General features: G+C 42.2%; 2 protein-coding genes across 2 annotated transcripts; both read left to right on the top strand.

Moving 5' to 3' along the window:
- The first annotated feature begins 25 nt into the window (after window positions 1-25).
- LOC113026394 (patatin-like phospholipase domain-containing protein 2) lies at window positions 26-15830 on the top strand. The gene is made up of 9 exons (XM_026175140.1): window positions 26-220; window positions 7525-7757; window positions 12798-12863; window positions 13195-13404; window positions 13471-13531; window positions 13698-13880; window positions 14010-14151; window positions 14532-14639; window positions 14939-15830. The coding sequence occupies exons 1-9, from the start codon at window positions 34-36 to the stop codon at window positions 15222-15224; spliced, it is 1476 nt and encodes a 491-aa protein (XP_026030925.1). The 5' UTR covers window positions 26-33; the 3' UTR covers window positions 15225-15830.
- Window positions 15831-16767: 937 nt separating this feature from the next.
- Window positions 16768-21077, top strand: LOC113026384 (patatin-like phospholipase domain-containing protein 2). Its single transcript, XM_026175122.1, has 9 exons — window positions 16768-17103; window positions 17662-17894; window positions 17982-18047; window positions 18742-18951; window positions 19036-19096; window positions 19185-19355; window positions 20114-20255; window positions 20387-20485; window positions 20702-21077. The coding sequence occupies exons 1-9, from the start codon at window positions 16899-16901 to the stop codon at window positions 20958-20960; spliced, it is 1446 nt and encodes a 481-aa protein (XP_026030907.1). The 5' UTR covers window positions 16768-16898; the 3' UTR covers window positions 20961-21077.
- Window positions 21078-21131: the final 54 nt, after the last annotated feature.

Here is a 21131-nt window from a genome sequence, read left to right on the forward strand (position 1 = left end):
TACATTTTCCTTCTCAGAACATTAATATCTCAAATGTTTGATTTGAAGAAAGAGTGGAGCATCTCCTTTGCAGGATGCGGGTTCATGGGGATTTACTATGTTGGTGCCACCAGTTGTATCCTTGAACGGTTCCCTCGGTTCATACAAGACGCCTCTAAAATCTATGGAGCCTCTGCAGGGGCTTTGACGGCTGCTGTTCTTACTTTGGGAATACCACTAGGTGAGATTTTAGCTTCTTCTATACCTTCACGACCTCCATTTATCTTCTATGTAGACAAAACATAGTATCTACTTTGATTATCTAATAGGCAGATATAACAATAGTGAAGAAAGAGGCAATGCCGCTATCAGCATAATATATATATATATAGTCTTTGCAAAACTGCAGTTAAGTCATAAATTACTTTTTTTTTATGATAAAATGTATTGCTGTTCCGATGGTGGAAAACTGAGCACAAACAAACATTTATGGGAAATTACAAAGTATTGCTAGAGCTAAATCAATTGTCTGAATCATAAAAAACAACCTTTGCTGTTTAGTTATAAAAACTAACTAAAAGATTTGTGTCCTATGTAAAAGAGCCACTGTGATGGAAAAACTGAGATATGCAGTGTACTTGTATGTGTCTGATATTATTAAAAAAGAGAAGAATTTATATGCAGATGTTGGCCCTTGAACAAAAATGACTCTGGCACCCCTAAGTTATTGTTTTAATTCTCACGTTTTTCCTCTCTCCCATCTTTGATTGTCTGCACTTTTTTTTTTTTTGTCCCGTTTGGATCTTTAGCCATCAGAATTGTTGTCTTAAGGCCAAGAAAGATGCCAAGCGGATTTATTTTACCAAGTGGATCATCATGGCCTTGCCATATTGGTCCATTTGATTGACCTTTATTATAATTATGAATTTATTTTATTTTCAGTTGCTACAAACGGGACAGACATGACTGGGGGATAGGACAGGGAGAAAGAATGAAAGAAAGAGAGGGAGAGAAAGAAAACCAAAGGGGAGAAGAGACGGTGAGAAGGGGGGGAAGAAAGAAAAAACAAAACAAAAAAACCCCAAAACACCTGGGTCACCTGTATGGAGAAAAAAAACAGAAGAGAAAGCAAACAACAAAGAGCAACATAATAAAAAAAACAGCACCATCACAATAAACTAGCTAGCAGTAGATATCAGTAGATACTAAATAATAAACGATATTGTGCAGCACGCAAGATAGACAGCGCACAATGTGCTTTGAGGCAGCAGCCAAGAAAGCTGTAGTCCGCGTCTGTGAATACCCGTGTGTACACCTGTGTGCATACCTGTGTGGATCAGCATGCTTGCATTCCAAAGGTTTCTCCATGTAACGATCTGCTAGGGAGTGTGGGGAGCCACAGCCCCGTCCTCCAGGGCATGAAGCAGGTATGGAGGAGATCAAAACTCCAGACATCCAGAGGCCCCCAGAACACAAGAGACCAAGGAAGACCAACAGAGGGGCAGCCGCGCCACTGTTCCAGTAAGAGCTGAGGAGAGTCCCAGATGAGGGCTCACTCAGCAGCCGCGGAGCAGAAGCCAGGGGGAGTTGCAGTGACACGCCCGTGAGCTCCGCCGGCAGCCAGCTGCGCCTGAGTGACCGAGCCCCAGGCCAAGAGGCCGGGGGCACCCCACCTCCGAAGTGGCCCGAGCGAGCTCCAGGCCCCGATAAGCGGCCGCCAAGGAGTGAGCCGGTGTGTACCTGGACGCACATCCCCAGACACAAAGAACCACCAACGCACCGACACCTGAGGGAGTCCGCCACTGGCAAGGGGAAGTGGTGGTGGGTGGAGATAGGCCTCCAAACCTTGGAGGGCCTGAGATGTCCCCAGAGAGGTGGCGTCTGATACCCAACCTGACATATAGACACAGACATACAGGCACACACAGATACAAACATCCATTCCCACCCTCATGCTCTCATATACACTTACTCCACACTCAACCAACGTGGAGACAGACATAAAGAGACACTGTACACACGATCACACTCCCCAAGCGTACTCTACGAACCGGGTCTAGGTACCCTTGCCCCTGGAGGGGAGAACTGCACCCAGACCCAGGTGGTGTTACCCTTTTCCCTGCGGTGGGGAGAGGCAGACCGCCCCGACTCCGCAGCAGCAGGGAGGCCCCACACTCCAGACCGCAGTCGGACGGCCAACTCCTCCTCCTAGCCCCCCCGCTCCAGCAGGCTGCAGAGAATGGGGGTGAGAGAAGACTCCAAACCTCCCTCCACCCGCTCATTGTAGTGTTGATGCATGTGTGTTCTAAGGTGCAATTAAAACCCAGGAGGGCATGGAGCTACCTGCCAGAGAGCAGCAGGTAAGCGCATGGTCCCTCCTGCTAGCCCTCAATGTCTACGTGTATTCAAAATTGAGAGGTGGGCAACGATGCCAGGGGTGGGGTGTACACCCTGATGGTAATTTGGACTCCGTGTATCGTGCCCACCCCCAAGATCCTAAATGTATGTGTAATGAGAGTGTGAGTAATGTGAATGTCTAAGTTGTGGGATAAAATTGAGCCAGAGGCAGCCGGAAGGGGGGGGGGGGGGGGTAGCCTCCTCTGCACCCTGGTGACATACCCCTACTTCAAGGCCCTGCATGTGTGGGTGGTTGTGGTGGAGCGGGAAGAGGGAGGCAGCTGGAGATGGGGAGGGAAGGAAGGGAGGGGCAGGTGACCCCTCCCTGGGGCCAGCTCCCCCGCTGACCCCAGTAGGCACTCCCATACTCCGCAACCCGCCAGGGAAAGGGGGCCCAGGCCCATCCAGACCGGGGCCCAGTGCAGGAGCGCCTCCCGGCCCCACAGAGCCCGGGACAGTCCACCCAACCCCACCACAGAGAAAACTGCACCCACCCCACCATCCACTCATCTTCCAGACTACATGAGACAATAGGCGCCCAGGCTGATTGTCTGCACTTTGCCAGAGATGGTTCTAGTCCCCTCTGGTGTTGCTGCATCTTATTTGATTTAAAGAAAAACACATACACAGGAAAAGTAAAGTACATTAGCCTAGTGAGCTTACTCAGTATCTATGATTGGTGACAAGGGAAAGGAAAACAACTTTAGTACAGTGACTGAAGAATTGGCTCTCCGAGTCTCTGTAACAGTTATCCGCTATGATTTTTCTAATATCTTGTTCTGTATTTTTTTTTTTTTTAATCTGGTGATGTTTTGAATCTGGTGAGTCTATTTGATATTGGATTCACATCATTAAGACTTGTCTAACCGTTCAGTGACCCCTAACACCCTCTGGATAGGGAATTGTCTAGCCAATAGGGTGAGGTCTTTTCCAAGCCTAGAAGACACTGATCCCAACAAGCTATAAATGTTTAATCACAGGATAAAGGTAACCATTCAGAAAAACTTTGCATTCATTTACAGCAACCCTTGTGTCTTAAGGACCAAGTGGACCCAAGGATCAAGGGTTCAGATTTTTCCTTTAGCTAGATGCAGAATCACTCATGTGTTACAGTCATAATAGGTCACTTTATCTCAAATCAGCCAATTCTTAAAATCTTTCCTGCTGGTACAAAGTTTCTTAACATCACAATGAACCAGGCTCTATAGTTTGAGACGGACATTAAAATGTGTGATAACTTGCTAGTTAAAATATGAAAAAAGTCCAGTGCTCCTGCAAAGTCCCATATTTGAGCACTCATTAATGAAAAAAATTAAAAAGGAAATTAGTGACAGTTTTTGAATGAATGTAGCTGAATTTTACAATACTGCAAAATAAAGTATGAAGACTTCTTTTTTGCCCGAGACTCTTAGCCACAAGCATGAAAAAAAAAAATCCCTTTTTATTCAGCTTTCATGCTGGATTGACCAAGTGTGACAAGGTGTACCACAAAAAGAAAAATATCAGAAGATAGTTTCATCTAATTCAAACAAAAATCTGGAGTTTTCAGATAGTACTTTAATTTATTTTATTTGCAAGATTTTAAGTTATCCAATTGTGGAATATTTACTGTTAAACCTTCCCTAATTTGTATAAAAATGTTATCATTTATAGTGTGGATGTAGAAAGAAAAAAAAGTAAACTAAAAAAAAAGCAAATTATACAATACAATACAACTTTATTTATAGAGCACATTTAAAAACCAACGGTATGCCGAAGTGCTTCACATAAAAGACAGAAAATAAGACAAAAATATTATAAAAATTAAATATTATTAAATATTATAGGACCATAACAAAGTACCAAGTATGCTAACAGGTCAGTGTCACTAATACACAGGAATACCATAAAATGCATATCAACTAAAACATGTTAAAATGACAAAGCCATTTAAAATATGTATAAAAGGTAAAATAGACGAAGTCCAGGGATTAGATACAGGCATTAACTAGCAGGAAAGGCAAGGTTAAATAAATAGGTTTTTAACCGTGATTTAAATGATTGGATAGAATCAGATGCGCGGATAGCAATAGGAAGGTTATTCCATAAATCTGGGGCAGCCAAGGCAATTGCACGGTCACCTCTAGACTTCAGACAAGATCTTGGCTTCACCAGGAGTAACTGAGTAGATGATCTCAGTGCTCGAGCGGGAATGTACGAACTAAGGAGCTCGATAAGGTAGCTCGGGGCTGCCTTGTTGACAATTTTAAAAATAAGCAGCAGTAGTTTAAATTGGATGCGGTATTTAATGGGTAGTGTTAAGATTCAATATTGAGGAAGGGTACAAGAGGTGATCGAAGAATAACCACACCAATCCGGCCGGGTGAAGTCCAACGATGATTTTAATGAATACACGCGTGGGAAGACAACTCTGTACGCAGACAGGAAGTAGTCTTCGACTTAATCAAAGCATGAACAGATATTTTATAGCATCAGGGTTTATTTACTGACGCCCCTTCATGCGTCACCGGTACATTTTATACATAGATCAGATCAACATCATCATGACTTTTCACCCAGAAAATCATCTTCTATTTTCATGGCTTGGTACTTTCTGTGTACCTTTCAGTTCTTATCCTATTCCTCTTTCTTGCCGAGACACCAAGAAACGGTTCCTCTTTTACCAAGACAATTTTGCAGTTACAGCCAAACATCCTCTAAATAAATCTAATTTAAAGTGTGTGTGTCACGACCTCACTCAGCCTCGATGTCACCTCTCGCACTTCTGACCTTTTACCAGACCAGAAGCTCACTGAGACTATGTGTATGTCTTCTACTAAATAAATATTTTAACCAAGAACCTCTACTAAAACCTTAATATAAAATGATCTGATATATAAGTGTTTTGTAAGCATGTATTGCAATTCCTTCTATGGCTCCAAGTCACTTGCACAATAGATTGTCCGAACATCGCGCCGAACAAAGCTTCCGACCCCCAATTAATTGACCGAGCTCCAACTCTTTAATAAGCACAGATATGCATTGTGTATAAAATAGTCATAGCTGCTTAAGGCCTTCTTAAAGCTATCTGTTACATTGTTAAAGCCTCGTCTTAGCCTGCGGCTCAAAATAACTTCCTGCTTTCACTTCTGCATACAACTTCCTGTCAGCCTGCAACTCAGTCTTTCTGAAAGAGACACTGTTTAAACCTCTGAATCAAGAACCTCCAGATTTTATTATTAATGCAATGGTAATGATGACAATTATTTAACAATAGCAGTAAAATAATTTCCCTTCTCGACAGTAGCCAGTGCAGGTCAGCTAGAACAGGGGTAATAGAGGTATACCTCCCAGTTCCGGTCAGAAGGCGTGCTGCCGCATTTTGAACAGCTTACAGTCTATGAAGAAGAGCAGAATGATCAAATCAAATTTAAAAGAGCTATCCAGCAACACGCCCAAATTGCTAACAGTGTCAGAGAGGGAGCTGGCAAGGGAACCAAAGGCATCACGAAATTGTCTGTGAAGGATATTGCTATCAAATACCATGATTTCAGTTTTCTTATCATTTAAGATAAGAGTTTCCTAAGAGCCACTCTTTGACCTCACACATGCACTCTTGAAAGCAGTGCAGAGACCGAGCAGGATCATCAGCAAGTTCAAAGTAGATCTGTCAGCATAACAATGATAAGCGATATTGTATTTCTCAAAGATTGCGCCTATAGGGAGCATATACAGTGAGAATAGAATAGGACCCAGCACAGATCCTTGAGGCACGGCACAGTAGACAGGTGTAGGGGAGGAAGAGCAGGTGCCCGGGTTGACCGAGAAGGACCTATTGAAGAGGTATGATTTAAACCAATCAAGGGCAACACCTCTAATGCCTACAGTATGCTCAAGCCTCGCTAACAAGATGCTGTGATCCACCATGTCAGAAGCCGAGGATAAATCCAATAGAACTACCGCAGAGCGTCCAGTATCAGCAATTAGAAGAAGATCATTTAGGACTCTAAGCAAAGCTGTTTCAGTGCTGTGACGTGGTTTAAAGGCAGGCTGGAATTTATCAATAATATCATTCGCATCCAAATACGACTGGAGTTGTGAAAGAACTATCCTCTCGAGAATTTTAGACAGGAACAGGAGCTTAGAGATCGGTCTGTAATTCGCATAATCATTATGATCAAGGTTTCTTTTTTTTAAGACTGCGGCTGGACTACAGCATGTTTAAGAGCTGACGGGACACAGCCAGAGAGTAAAGAAGAATTCATTAAAGATAAAATACTGGATCCAATTACGTCGAAGCAGTCCTTGACTATGCGAGATGGGAGGATATCATATATAGGATTAGTATTCTTCAGTTGCTCAACTAATCACTTGAGAGCAAGGAGTGACACGGGCTCAAACTGATGGAAGGTTGATGAACAACCAGGAGTAGAAACAGGGCTCGACACTAAAGGAAGCGAGGACTTAAGAGAAGAAACTTTATCTAAGAAGTGAATTAAAAATTGTTCACAAAGAGCCGGAGAGCACACCAGCGGCATATCAGGACGGGGATTGACCACAGAATTACAAATTTTAAATAGCGTTCAAATGTTGTGACCATGAGCCAGGATAATTTTTGATAAGAAAGCCACTTTAGCCATTTCAGCAGCAGTTTGAAATTTCGAGCGGCTGGCACATAGGATTTCATAGGATACCTGGCGTTTATCTTTTTTCCACCTCCTCTCATCACGGTGGCAGACGTTTAACCAGTATTGGGAAAAGGTTCTAGGGTGCTTCAATTTACTAGGTGCAACAACGTCAAGGATAGAGGAGCATATGGATACCCGTCACCCAGGTTCCAATATGGATCTGGGCGATGTGAGTAAGAGAATCTGAGATTTAAAAGTGTTTGTCTGTCGTAGGTTATTAGTGCACAACCATCTGCTGAGCATAAAACCAAAAAAATAAGGAGTACTATGCCAAGGTCCAGTAAAAGGGGTAGGGAAGGTAAAAAGCAGAGGCACAGACGTGGACGAGGACAGCTTGCCATACACATCGGCGCCATCTTTGAAAAAGAAGTCCTGAGAGATTAATTAAACAAAAAACACTTTTTTTTCCTTTTTTTTTTTTTTTTTTACAACAAATAACCATTCCAGTGCATGTGATATTGAGTTACTTTTCTTTATGCAGAGAAGTGCTGTGCCGACTTGATGTCAATAGCCAAAGAGGCTAGGAAGCACAAACTGGGACCCTTGCATCCATCTTTCAAACTGCTTCAGAGAGTGCAGGACACTCTGCTGAAGCATCTACCAGAAGATGCCCTTGTTCGAGCCTCTGGGAAGCTCAGCGTGTCCCTGACCAGAGTGTCTGATGTGAAGAACGTACTAGTGTCAGAGTTTGACAGCAGAGAAGAGCTCATTCAGGTATATTTTACAGCTTGGAGCCATTTTCATCCAGCAAAACTCTTCAAGGTTCAAGATTCAGAATTCCCAACTTTATAAGTATACAAAAAAAAGGATCAGATATGACTATTGACCTGAAAAATTTGCATTTCCTGCGAAAATGCAGTGTGGATGCCTTAGTGCTGAAGATGTAATTTGAAAAAAGCTGAAAAATTTAAAAGTCGAAAAAAATGCTGCCCTGAGTAGGATTCGAACCTGGCCATACTGGTCTAAGGGGCAGCGACTCACCTCACTGCGCCAAACTCATTCTCACAAAGAAGAGGTGGAGAGACTGACAATTCTGGTGAAATTAGCAGAAGCTGCTTAGAATTGTGCTGATAAGAGGTGAAAAGGCTAAAAAAAATTTCAGAAGAGGTGAATAAGCAGAATTTGGGCAGAAAAGAGATGAATCAGCAGAATTTCTGCTCAAAAGAGGTAAAGAAGCAAAAAGATGAGCTGAAAAGAGTTCAATCAGCAGAATTTCTGCTCAAAAGAGTTTTTTCTGAAAACAGCTGAGATTTGTGCTGATAAGAGGTGAAAAGGCTGAAAACTTTGCAGAAAAGAGATGAATCAGCAGAATTTCTGCTCAAAAGAGTTTTTTCTGAAAACAGCTGAGATTTGTGCTGATAAGAGGTGAAAAGGCTGAAAACTTTGCAGAAAAGAGATGAATCAGCAGAATTTCTGCTGAAAAGACTTCAATCAGCAGAATTTCTGCTGAAAAGAGCTTTTCGCTGAAAACAGCTGAAAAACCTAGTATTTGTGCTGAAAAGTGGTGAAAAAACTTAAAATTCTAATGAAAAGGGGTGAAAAAGCTGAAATTTGTGTCGAAGAGAGTTTAAAAAAAGTTTAACTGTTAACTGAAAGAAATGTTGCCATAAGCGGGATTTGAACCCCGGTCTCCCAGTCTGAGAACGGATGCTCAACTCACTGAGCTACAACTCAATAGCATCCACACAATTATACAGCTATCACTGTTTTCCTCATTGCTAAAATGGATTTAAAGGCACAGTGTGTAAAATCTCAACACTAGATGTCAGTAGATAGCAGTCACTCGAACTCTGTTTTATTACTCCTTTCCTGAATTTCTGTTTTCTATTTACACTGCAGGAAGCTATAAAACTTTGTTACAGAAGTCAGGTCAGGTTGCTGCTGTTAGCTGCTGTTAATGAAACTTTCTTTAAAGTGGATCTAACATAGTTGGACTTGAACAATGAATAAACTCTCATATGATGTGAGAACGTAATCAAACTGTTTATTAGACGGAAAGTGTGATTTTTAGGATACTCAAACCTCACGTTAGTTGGCATAATGTCAGCTTACAACCAGCTATTGTTGTTGTTTGGCCAACTCATTGTCAGCTGTGCACAGACAGGAGGGTCACATATTTAATCTTCTGACAATAAGTAACTGCAACTAGGAATAAACAAGCATGTTTAAACATGTTTTCATGTGATAGAAACTTGACTTCAGTTCAGGAGATGAGGCCTGAGGTGAGAAGAAAGAGGCTGAGGTAGAAATGAGGGAGGAGAGAGCAGTGGAGGAGGAGAAAGACATGATGGCAATATACATACTCATAAGGTATATATGTGCTTGATCTCTAGCTGCATCTATTAGGTGGATCAGTGACGTCTGTCTCAGCCACTGTATTCAAGATGGGAGAGCAACATGGCTCTTATTTATTTTTAAAGGATTTTCAGAATCAGAATCAGAATCAGAATCAGAAAGGGTTTTATTGCCAAATGTTGAGCAGGTTTACAACATTAGGAAATTGCTGCGGTGCTTCAGTGCAAACATGCTGTCATAAATTGCGCTTAAATAGACATGAAAAAATAAAAGTAAGAATAAGAATTAAAAGTGCTACGTAGAAAGATATATACATGAGTGCAGGTGGTGATCAGTGCCAAAACATGGAATCATGCAGTGAACACAGCGTAGGGTCATGAGCTAGTGGTGGGAACAGTCATACGGTTATTGTTCATGTGACCAACAGCAGAGGGGAAGAAACTGTTCTTGTGGCGAGAGGTTCTGGTGCGAATGGACCGGAGCCTCCTGCCTGAGGGTAGCAGGTCAAACAGACTGTGTCCAGGGTGAGAAGGGTCAGCTGAGATCCGAGCTGCACGCCGCGGTGTCCTGGAGGTGTACAGGTCCTGCAGAGATGGGAGTCTGCAGCCAATCACCTTCTCAGCAGAGCGCACAACACGCTGCAGTCTCTGTTTGTCCCTGATAGTGGCTCCAGCGTACCACACGGTGATGGAGGAGGTGAGGATGGACTCGATGATTGCAGTGTAGAACTGCATCATCGTCCGTGTTGGCAGGTTGAATTTCTTCAGCTGCCTCAGGAAGTACATCCTCTGCTGGGCTTTCTTGATGACGGAGGTGATGGTGGGCTCCCACTTCAGGTCCTGAGTGATGGTGGTACCCAGGAAGCGGAATGAGTCCACAGAGGTGATGGGGGTGTCAGTCAGGATGATGGGGGGGAGTGGGGCTGTGTGCTTCCTGAAGTCCACAGTAATCTCCACTGTCTTCTGGGCATTCAGCACCAGGTTGTTGTGGCTGCACCAAGGACACCAGACGTTCAACCTCCCTCCTGTAGGCAGACTCATCCCCGTCAGAGATGAGTCCAATAACGGTGGTGTCATCTGCAAACTTGATTAGCTTGACAGACTGGTGGGTGGAGGTGCAGCAGTTGGTGTACAGGGAGAAGAGCAGAGGAGAAAGAACACAGCCCTGAGGGGAGCCGGTGCTGATGGTCCGAGAGTCAGAGACATTCTTTCCCAGCCTCACATGCTGCTTCCTGTCCGTCAGGAAGTCAGTGATCCACCGGCAGATGGGATCAGGCACATTCATCTGGGAAAGCTTGCCTCGGAGATGGTCTGGAAGGATGGTGTTGAAGGCAGAGCTGAAGTCCACAAACAGGATCCTGGCGTAGGTTCCTGTGTAGGGCCATGTTGATGGCGTCATCTACAGACCTGTTGGCTCTGTATGCAAACTGCAGGGGGTCCAGGAGGGGGGCCGTGAGGGTCTTGAGATGGGAGAGAACTAGGCGCTCAAATGACTTCATGACCACAGATGTCAGAGCCACGGGTCTGTAGTCATTTAGTCCAGTGATCCTAGGTTTCTTGGGGACAGGGATTATGGTAGAGGACTTGAAGCAGGCAGGCACATGACATGCCTGCAGTGAGGAGTTGAAAATGCCAGAAAACACTGGGGCCAGCTCGTTTGCACAGTGTCTGAGGGTGGCAGGAGACACACCGTCTGGGCCGGGAGCTTTTCGAGCATTCAGGCTCTTGAAACTGCTTCCTCACATCTGCTTCATGAATATGAAGAGTTGTGGTGGGAGGAGGTGGTGTGAAATCCTCTTTTGTGTGGGGTGAGGAGGGGGGTGTTGTAGGTGAACAGTTTGAAGGTGGTGATGGCTCTATGGAGGGGGGAGAGGTGGGGGAATGAGTGTCCAAAGTGTCTCTATTGTTGGGGCCGTTGGAGGTGTGAAGGCTGCCTGATGGCTCGTCAAAACGGCAGTAAAAGTCGTTAAGGGTGTTGGCCAAGAGCAAGTCATCAGTGGAGTGGGGGGTTTTAGGCTTGTAGTTTGTGATATTCCTAAAACCTTTCCACACAGAGGCCGAGTCATTCTCTGAGATCTGCTGCTGCATCTTCTCAGAGTGCTGATGTTTTGCAACGTCCACTTCTTTTGTGAACCTGTACTTGGCCTCTCTGTAGCAGTCCCTGTCTCCGCTTCTGAACGCCTTTCTCTTTTCCAGCCACAGCTTTTTGAGTTTAGGAGTAAACCAGGGTTTGTCATTGTTATAACTCACCCTGGTGCGTGATGGCACAATGCTGTCCTCACAGAAGTGGATATAGGAGGTGACAGTGTCCGTAAACTCGTCCAAGCTGTTAGAAGCAGCCTTCATTGTGTCCCAGTCTGTAGACTCCAAACACGTGCGAAGCTCCTCCACAGCCTCGTTGCTCCACAGTTTTTTTGTCCTCACGACAGGTTTGGAGAGCTTCAGCCTCTGTCTGTACGCGGGGATTAGGTGGATCATGACGTGGTCAGAAATCCGAGTGAAGCGCGGGGCACCGCGCGATAGGCCCCGCTGATCGTGCTGTAACAGTGGTCTAATGTCCTCTCCTCTCTGGTCGGGCATTTAATATACTGCTTATATTTCGGAAGCTCATGGCTCAGATTGGCTTTGTTAAAGTCCCCAAGAGCAATGATGAGAGAGTCCGGGTATGTCCGCTCCATGTGGAGTATCTGCTCCGCGAGTGCGCACTGAGCTGCCTGCGCATCCGCGTCTGGCGGGATGTAAACAGCGGCCAGGATGAATGAAGCAAACTCCCGCGGAGAATAAAACGGTTTGCAGTGAATAAAAAGGTATTCCAGAGAGGAAGAGCAGTGCTGAGCAATCACTGTTACATCTGTGCACCAGCCACTATTAATGTAGAAGCAGACACCTCCACCTTTGGTCTTACCAGAGAGAGAGGCCTGCCGGTCCGCGCGCAGCAGATGAAAGCCCTCCAGCTTGAGCGCGCAGTCCGGGATGTCCTCACTGAGCCACGACTCCGTAAAACATAAGACACAGGAGGAGGCAAAGTCTCTGTTCATGCTTCTCATCAGGGCCAGTTCGTCTATCTTATTCCCGAGTGAGCATACGTTGGAAAGGAAGATCTCAGGAAGAGCAGTTCGCAGTCCGCGTCTCCTCAAACGCACGAGTGCGCCAGCTCGCTTCCCTCTCTTTCGGCGTCTCTTTAAAGGATAAATTCAAGTTCAAGAACGTATCAATTTGCTGGAAGATGTATTTACACAATAATTAATTTCTGTTTATGAGTACATTTTCTTCTGTTAAATAACTTAAACAAAGTACCTACTGTACCGTTAAAGGCTGACCAGAAAGACAAGAGACAAGACAGGACAAGTAGAAGAGAATTTTTGAGAAACTAGGTAGAGGAATAATTCTGTTGTCCTCTCTGGCATGGATGAGTTTGTGTTTCTACATCCAATGTGACATAATATCTGACCTTTCCTAGGCCCTCATATGCAGCTGCTTCGTCCCGTTTTACTGTGGTGTCATTCCACCCAGATACCGTGGAGTGGTAAGTATATTAGAAAGGTTGAAATGACAACCCAGTTGACATTACAGCACATAAACAGAGTTACACTTAGTTGTGTAACAGTATTCTGGTTTCTATCTGTGCAGCTGGCAGCATATGGAGACATCTCAAAACTCTGCTTGTGTCTTATCCTGATTCGTGAAACCAAGTTGAATTAAAGTTCTGGATGACAGATATGCTAAAAGTGATTGAGCCTTCATCAGAAACTGTGTACAGTTTTTTCAGTGTTAAATAATCTGAATATCTGGTTCTATGTGGTTGTGACATGGACCAAGATTATACCTAATGACAAACAGCTTACTTTTCCATTCAGCACTATGTGGACGGTGCCATCACTGACAACCTGCCCGGTTGTCAACTGAAACAGACAATCACGTTCTCGCCATATGCTGGCAAGAGTGATATCTGCCCCCGGGCAAGCACACTAAACCTCCCTGAGGTACGCTTCAACAATGTCAGCATCCAGGTCAACTCAGAGAACCTCTACAGAGTGACCAGCACCTTCTTCCCTCCAGAGCCTGAGGTGTGTTACAGATTTGTGTAGATTTCTATTATTTTCATCAGTTTTCATCAGTTTGAATTTTTACAGGCAATGGCTGAAATTTGCAACAATGGCTACAGGGATGCTTTTCGTTTCCTACAAGAAAACAGTAAGGACGTTGATAATGGCGGCTAAATATTCATGAGAATAAACTGGCTCCAAAAGATTCAACTCAAAATAAAACAAAAGATACAAAATAGACCATTCCATAGAAGCGTTTGTCAGATTTGTTTTTCTTTACTCCTTATCACATTGGACTTCTTTGCTTATCACAGATCTGATCAGCAGTGAGTGTCCCATAAGAAATCTGGCGATCGATTCATTTAAAAATGTCTGCTGTGAAGTGGTGAAGGAGTCCAGCGTGAAGGCACAGCAGGATGGATTGAACACACTTCGGGAAGATCACTGGTGGTTGGATCCACACCTCGTAGAAAATCTCCCGATTGAAATTCAAAGGGGTAAGGACAGTTCGCCTGTGATGAGATCAGCAGGGAAAATACAGCAGACAAATAATATACCATTGAGCCAGTGCAATCATTTTTTTAATGCAGTCAAAGTAAATATGTTTTTTATTGTATTTGTGTCAGTGCTATGCGTGGCCTGCAGAGAGACACGTACTGCTGATGGTCTGTTCTCCTACATGACTGGGTACCTGCCAAAGAAAGTGACTTCTTACATACAGATCCCCTATTTTCTGCCTGTTGAGTTGGTCAGCTCTCTATCCCAGAGGTACTTACTTACTATTCTTTATGTTGGATCCACAACATTCAAATGAATTATGCTTACACTGAGCCCTTTTCTTCCCTGTGATCTTAAAATCAAAAACTGTTCTTTTGTTGTTGATGCCAAAAATGTATTTTTCATTCTCAACTACTAAACTAGGCAAACATTATTTAGTTTTTACTGTCAGTTATTTTTGGCAGAAGTAAAAATTTAAAAGGGATTTTCATTCTGGACCAATATTTCAGTCTAACCTTTAATGTAGGATTTTATACAGATTATTTCCCCTTTAGTGATAATGCCGATTTTACTTCAAAGTGCCAAGTGCTTTGACCTTTCACAGCCATTATGGATTAATGTGTTTCTCTCTCTTTGATTGCTTCTTTCAGATTAGTTTACTGGATTCCAGATCTACAGAGGGACATGAGCTGGCTCTATAGCATGGTTGGAGACATATACAAACAAGCATTGAAGGACAACAAGGAGGAGAGTGATAGGTAGGCAGTGAAAGGAAGATATGCTGTGCATTCTTCCACTCTTGATAAAAGGATGTAATGTGATTTCACTGGTGCAGACATGATATCATATGTCAAAGTACAAATGTGATAAATGTAGTCCTTAGTTTTATAGATGTCCTGAACCAAAGATTTGGATAACATGATTAAAATCTAGATAAGATAATTGTTGAAAAATCTATCGTTAGATTTATTTCTTGGAACAATGGCCATGAGATGTTCTGACAGTGGATTCAGAAGATTTTCCACACACATATTAATTTCAATGTTTGTTTTTCCAGTGAACCACCTCTGCGCAGATCTAAAAGCCTGCCGTTAGGCCTGAACCTGTGCAGTGAAGGAGAAGGAGATATAAACAATTCCTCAGTGACCCCAGAAGCCACTTCTGCCTCTAGCCGTACCTTTACGTGCAACACACACAGTACATTGGCTCACATGCTTCTGATACCACCCACTGGCAGCGGCACGTCTGGGTTTAATGAAACCACCCTAAAACCAAGTGCAGGTAGAGGCTGGGGTTTGGGCAGAGTTACGGGATGGCTGGGAAATTCAACCAAACAAACTTGAAATCTCAAGGAAAAAAAAAAACCATAACAAGCAAAAACAACTGTGATTGTGTGTAGCCCAGTCTGAGAAACTGCAAGACATATTATCTTTATGCCAGCAGCTGGCAACATCAGCTAAACAAAGAAAACAAATAAATAAACAAATAATGAATTACAATAATCTTTTTTGCCACTGTAATAGGATATAATGAAAAAGAAAATCATTTATCTGTGTCATCATGCCTCAATGCCCTGTTTACAAGCTTAGATAAATCATCTCTTTCTTGCCTACAAACTATGCAAAATGGCATGGCCGGATTACCATGTTCTAGTAAGCAAGCTCACATTGCTCATTTTTTAAATTTAAAAGTATTGTATTTACGCTAAATAGAGAGGCTGTAGTCTATTTACCCCATCTTCTCCTTAAACACACTGCTATTGGCTCAGTCAGTTGTTCCTCACACATCACTGAACACTAAAGAGTGGACAGAGCCTTTCAGACACTGGCACTAAGGGCTTGAGATGGTCTCCTACTACAACTATACATACCTGACTCTGTGGACTCCTTTAAAATGCATTTGCAAACTTGTCTTTCATATGTATATATTCCTGCTATTTTCTATTGTGATTCTTCCAAGTTTTTATTTTGTTTATTCCGTAAACTTGTATGGCTCTTTGTGACTACATAGCTGTATAAGTGTTTTATCAATAAACTCCTAATATTTTACTTACATATGAGTATTTAATGTTTACTTGGCTTTCATTTGGATCCATTCTTCTCACACACAGCCATAATGCTCAAATTGGAGCTTTTGAGCATTAACAAACAAATGAACAGTTTGATGTAAGGTCCAAGTGTCAAGTAAATAAATAGAAAGGTGTGTGTGTGTGTGTGTGTGTGTGTGTGTGTGTGTGTGTGTGTGTGTGTGTGTGTGTGTGTGTGTGTGTGTGTGTGTGTGTGTGTGTGTGTGTGAGAGAGAGCTGGGGTGTATTACTGGAGCTGTAAAAGTAAATATGTATCTCATGGTATTTTTGATTTTGATGTTGTTGTTTTTTAAAATATCTATTATAGCTCTTGTAACCACATAAATATTTTTCAGATATAAACAATACAAATAAGCCAAATATTTGATTTGAACAAAGTCACACATTTATGTTCAATATTGGGGCAAATAAATAGAATCACTTTATTTATTTTTTATTTATTTATTTTATTTATTTATTTTTTATTGTTTATTTATTTCACCTAATACAATGCTCATTGGCTAATATGATATAACACACACGTGTTTCTTGGATTTTTTTGTATCTCATAAATTATAGCCCTTCACAAACACCTACTAACCAGTCAGAATGGTCATGGCGTTTTCCCACTTGTGCCTCCCATATTTTTGTACACAGTGCGGAGTTGTGTAACTAATGAAAACTGTATCACATGTCATACAGCGGGCCAAATTACAGTTAGTGAGCAACTCCAGCTTGTTTTCTATTTTGAAACGTTTGAGCCTAGTAAGTTGTGCAATACCACACCATAGCCAGCTAAAACACTCCCCGTTTACATCTGACTGTAGTGCAGATAACGCAGGTCAAGTCAAACCTGGGAGGTTCCTAAATGCACCAGCTGAACTCTGAGACACGACTGACAAAATGACAATATTATAGATATCGTTCTGAGTTTTAATTAATCTTACAGTCAATGGAGAAACCAGGTAAGATGTTTAACTGGGTCGAGGAGTGGAACATCTCTTTTGCAGGCTGTGGATTCAGGAGCATTTACTACGTGGGAGCTTTGAGCTGTATCCTGGAGCGGGCTCCACAGCTGGTTCATGGTGCTTCTAAAATTTGTGGATCTTCCTCTGGGTGTCTCGTGGCTGCAGCTCTCACTGTTGGCATTCCCATTGGTGAGTCACATTTAATGTACACTGCAGATTACAGTTTGTCCAGCTCTTCAACAGTTTGTTTTTTAAAGAGAAATTAAAGAGGAATTCATAAATAAAATGTAACTCTTGGTATCATTCTCATACACAAAATTGACCAAAAAAAATATGCAAGTTTATTTTATTTCTACATGCCTTGTTGAATATATGAAAACATTTTGTGTGACATAATTCATGTTTATTGCAATGCGTTGTATTTTTGTATGAAATTTTTGTCTTTTTTTCATTTGCACTTGAAGTACCCGTCCATTCATGAAGTTCAGGCATATCTCAAAACAAATGGTGTTGTATCTGACACTAGGCAGTGTATTTCATAAGTTCCTGACACACAAACAGCTGATACAACAGTGAGAGCAAATTCCATAGGTCGCACAGAATTCAAGGTCAAGTGAGCGGACTGTAGAGGAAAACAACTGCTGTGCAATAAAAAACAGACATGTGGATAATGCAATGATACATCATAATGTCACTGGTTCTCTACATTAGCCTGAACATTTGGTTCTGCTCCATTTTCTCCCTCAGAACAGTTGTGTGCTGATATTTTAACCACAGCGAAGGAGGCAAGAAAACACACCTTTGGAGTTTTCCACCCGACCTTCAGCCTGCTCCGGACAGTCAGGGACTCCCTGCTGGAAAAGCTTCCAGAAGATGCCCACCTCCGGGCTTCTGGAAGGCTCTGCGTGTCTCTCACCCGAATAGCTGATGGGAAAAATGTTTTGGTGTCCGAGTTTGCCAGCAGAGAGGAGCTCATTCAGGTTGATCAGATTGGTGACTTTACAGAAAAATTGTTGGGATCTTTTAGGCTTCTCTGTTCTAGTGATCTAACCTCTTTACCTTTGCAGGTTCTCATGTGCAGCTGTTTTTTCCCTGTTTACTGTGGTTTCATTCCACCTTCATACCATGGCATGGTCAGTAGAGCTTAACTTTTTTTTGTATGCTTTCTTTGCTTTTACTGGTCTTATTATTGAAATAAATGAGTAGAGATTTCTGTGCCATAGACCATAGAGAATGGGAAAGAAAAACCGCTTCAAAGCTACAGGAGCATTTTATTGCCAGATTTCAGAGGCAGGTAAATTTGGGAATCATAGAAGTGGAACGGGATATCATTCATATATCATATCAAATCCTTTCTCATCACGCCCTGTTGCAGTTGAGCGAAGACAACCATCTCAGCAGTCTCAGCAAGTTTCATAACATAACCTTACTAATCGGTCGGTGATGTTATGGTGGGCATGGCCATCTAATACAGTCTATGGCTTTCTTGGCTAAAAGACGCAATATCTGGAGGCTTTGTTACAGCCAAAGCTTTTAATTTTTTTCTCTGCTCACACGTTAATTTTAAACTCATTCAAGGTTTACATAAGGTAAGTGGCATAGAGCACACAGGTAAAGAGGCAAGCACACTTTAAATTATGATTGAGCATACAAACAGAGCACACAGCATACGTATGATCTTTATTTGAGAGTAGTAATCCACCTTTACTTTATAAATGCTATGGCTGCTTGGTATATGAGGACAGTTCGTGACATGTTTTTGTCACACTAGATCTACTTCGTCATCTCAGCTTGCCATCAATTTTGATCATTTTTCTTTCTTCTAAGCGCTACGTGGATGGAGCACTGAGCAACATGATGCCGTTGTCCGAGCAGAGAAACACCATCACCATGGCGCCATTCTCAGGAGAGAGTGACATTTGCCCCAGAGAAGGGTCATACAATTTCTTTGAAGTCCACTACGGAAACGTCAGCATTCAGGCCAACACAGGGAATGTATATCGAGTCTGTACATCCTTCCTCCCCCCCAGACTTGAGGTGGGTTCATGTTCAGAGCTCACGACTTTAAAGCAGTAGAGTGTACAGTAATGTTTAACTGTTTGTTTGTTTTTTGTGAGGCAGAAGCTGGCTGAGATATGCCACAACGGCTACATGGATGCTCTTTGTTTCCTGAGAGAGAAAGGTGAGATTTTTCCACCTTCATTTTCTTTAGCATTTCTGGTTTACACCATAAAGTTATATTAAAACATGTTATCAACCAACTGTCTCAGATCTGCTTACAGCACAAAATATTCACAGCAGTGCAGTGGTAGGAGCCAAATCTCCTTGCTGTGAGCAGACGAAGGAAGTGGGTCGTGCAGAAGAGAGGATGATGAAGTGTCACAAGGAAAACCATCTGGACCACAGAGTCATTGAGAACCTCCCAGTGGCTATCAAGAAAGGTAAGGAGGTCAAATGAGACGAGCTGATCATCAGATATACAGAAGTTTTTGTAAGACTTTATTTTAATTGAAAAAAAAATGTCCTTGTAAGAGCGCTGGTTCAAATGGTAAAGAGGACACAGAAATGGAACAGGAAGAGTGTAATGATTTGGTATGAACATAAAACAATCATCTTTATGTTCGCCTTTCATGGCCATTGGTCCTGGATAAACCCCAGTGGAGGTGGTTGCATTGACTCACAAAACATCAGTTGTGGTGTACAAACCTAAACAAGGGGTCCTGAAAGCCTTTTCAAAGATTAACTTCTGACAGTTAATGACATTTAGTTAAATCGATTATATGTTAATGCTAACAAATTGAAAAAGTATTACATTAGGAGGGCATTACTTGCATCCACCATCTTGATACTGCTGTATTCTTCAAGGTAAGAAGATAGAGGAATCTAATGTAGCTCATATTTAAATAATCATAAAATATTTCTTTACAATATCCTCTCTGCTTTCAGTAAAATGGTAGGCTGTAACAGTCTTTCTGATCTATTCGGTGGATTTATATAGACTGCCAGGTCCACTGAGCAGCAGAATATGATGTAATCTTAAGATTTTAAACTAATGATTTAAATTTCCCATTTTATGTAAAATGTATTAAATTGAGGTTTAAATGAATGAACAGTGTCATTTATACCACACACTAGGTCTCTCACAGGTAGCATGACACATAATTTTATGTAATTTCCACCCTTTGTGTGTCTGTGTTAGTGCTATGTGAGGCATGCAGGGATAGTCATGACAGTAGCAGCTGGAGGCCGCATTACAGGGACTTCCTCACAATGAATTTGTTTACCCATCTACTTACCTTCCTCATCTTACCTGTTGAGCTGACCATCTTTTTTACCAAAAGGTAAAGTGTGAACTGTTTGATCTGAGAGTTCCCTAATATCCTATTCTCTACTGGGCTTTGGAATGAACTTGGGTTAACAACAGCAATTAGTACTTCAATTTCTTTCTTTTTTCTGTGTTTTACTGTGACAGCATGGTGTCATTCAGCTGTACAGCACTTTGCAGATTGTTACTGTGGTCTGCAGATTTCTACAAGCAGAAATGGAGTATTAGCAATGATAGCATCAACAGGTATGTGTACATAAAAATTCACAATTTTACCTCTTTAAAAAAAAAAACTGATTTAACCTTAGGATTATTAAATCTCATTTTTGGCTTTCTTTACATATGCCGTGTCTTTGTCACTCCAACAAACTGTATCTGTTGCTAATATTATAAGGAGGTAACATTAATGAAAAGCTCATCCTTTGTGTGATTTTTAGTTTTTTTCCTCTTCATATTCTTCAGCGCATCTCAAGAGAATAACTGCATCTGCAGGTCATCTGGTTCAGACAGCAGGAATCAGAGAGGACGAGACATAAATACACAAACTCTGAAATCAAAGATGACCTCAAATTCTAAAATGAATCTCTGCTGGGACACCAATGGCAACATGGACCTTATGCCCCCAGTCTCAACTAGAACTGCATCTGGCCAGGTGATGTTAAACACACCAGGGAAGGGACGTGTAATCAACCATAAAGAAAGTGGAAAAAAGATTGATTAAAGGAAACCAACAAAGGAAAACAAACAAACAAAAAAACTTCAGCATTTGCTGAACTTGTTGACATCTTATCAACACCATGAGTCTAATTGTAATGTACAACAGGAAAATAAAAGGAAGCCTTTTTCTTCGCAAAGATTGAACAATAGCTACCATGTGATATTGAAACAAAGG

The sequence above is a fragment of the Astatotilapia calliptera genome, chromosome 7 (genome assembly GCF_900246225.1).
Source record: "Astatotilapia calliptera chromosome 7, fAstCal1.2, whole genome shotgun sequence".
NCBI classification, from domain to species: Eukaryota; Metazoa; Chordata; class Actinopteri; order Cichliformes; family Cichlidae; genus Astatotilapia; species Astatotilapia calliptera.

Bases quoted from the DNA above. Each gene is read 5' to 3' on its own strand.
- LOC113026394 (XM_026175140.1), top strand. From the start codon at position 34: ATGTTTGATTTGAAGAAAGAGTGGAGCATCTCCTTTGCAGGATGCGGG. The intron at 221-7,524 runs GTGAGATTTTAG...TTCTTTATGCAG, and splicing joins TACTTTGGGAATACCACTAG to AGAAGTGCTGTGCCGACTTG. The intron at 13,881-14,009 runs GTAAGGACAGTT...TATTTGTGTCAG, and splicing joins CCCGATTGAAATTCAAAGGG to TGCTATGCGTGGCCTGCAGA.
- LOC113026384 (XM_026175122.1), top strand. From the start codon at position 16,899: ATGGAGAAACCAGGTAAGATGTTTAACTGGGTCGAGGAGTGGAACATC. The intron at 17,104-17,661 runs GTGAGTCACATT...TTTCTCCCTCAG, and splicing joins CACTGTTGGCATTCCCATTG to AACAGTTGTGTGCTGATATT. The intron at 17,895-17,981 runs GTTGATCAGATT...TTACCTTTGCAG, and splicing joins GCAGAGAGGAGCTCATTCAG to GTTCTCATGTGCAGCTGTTT.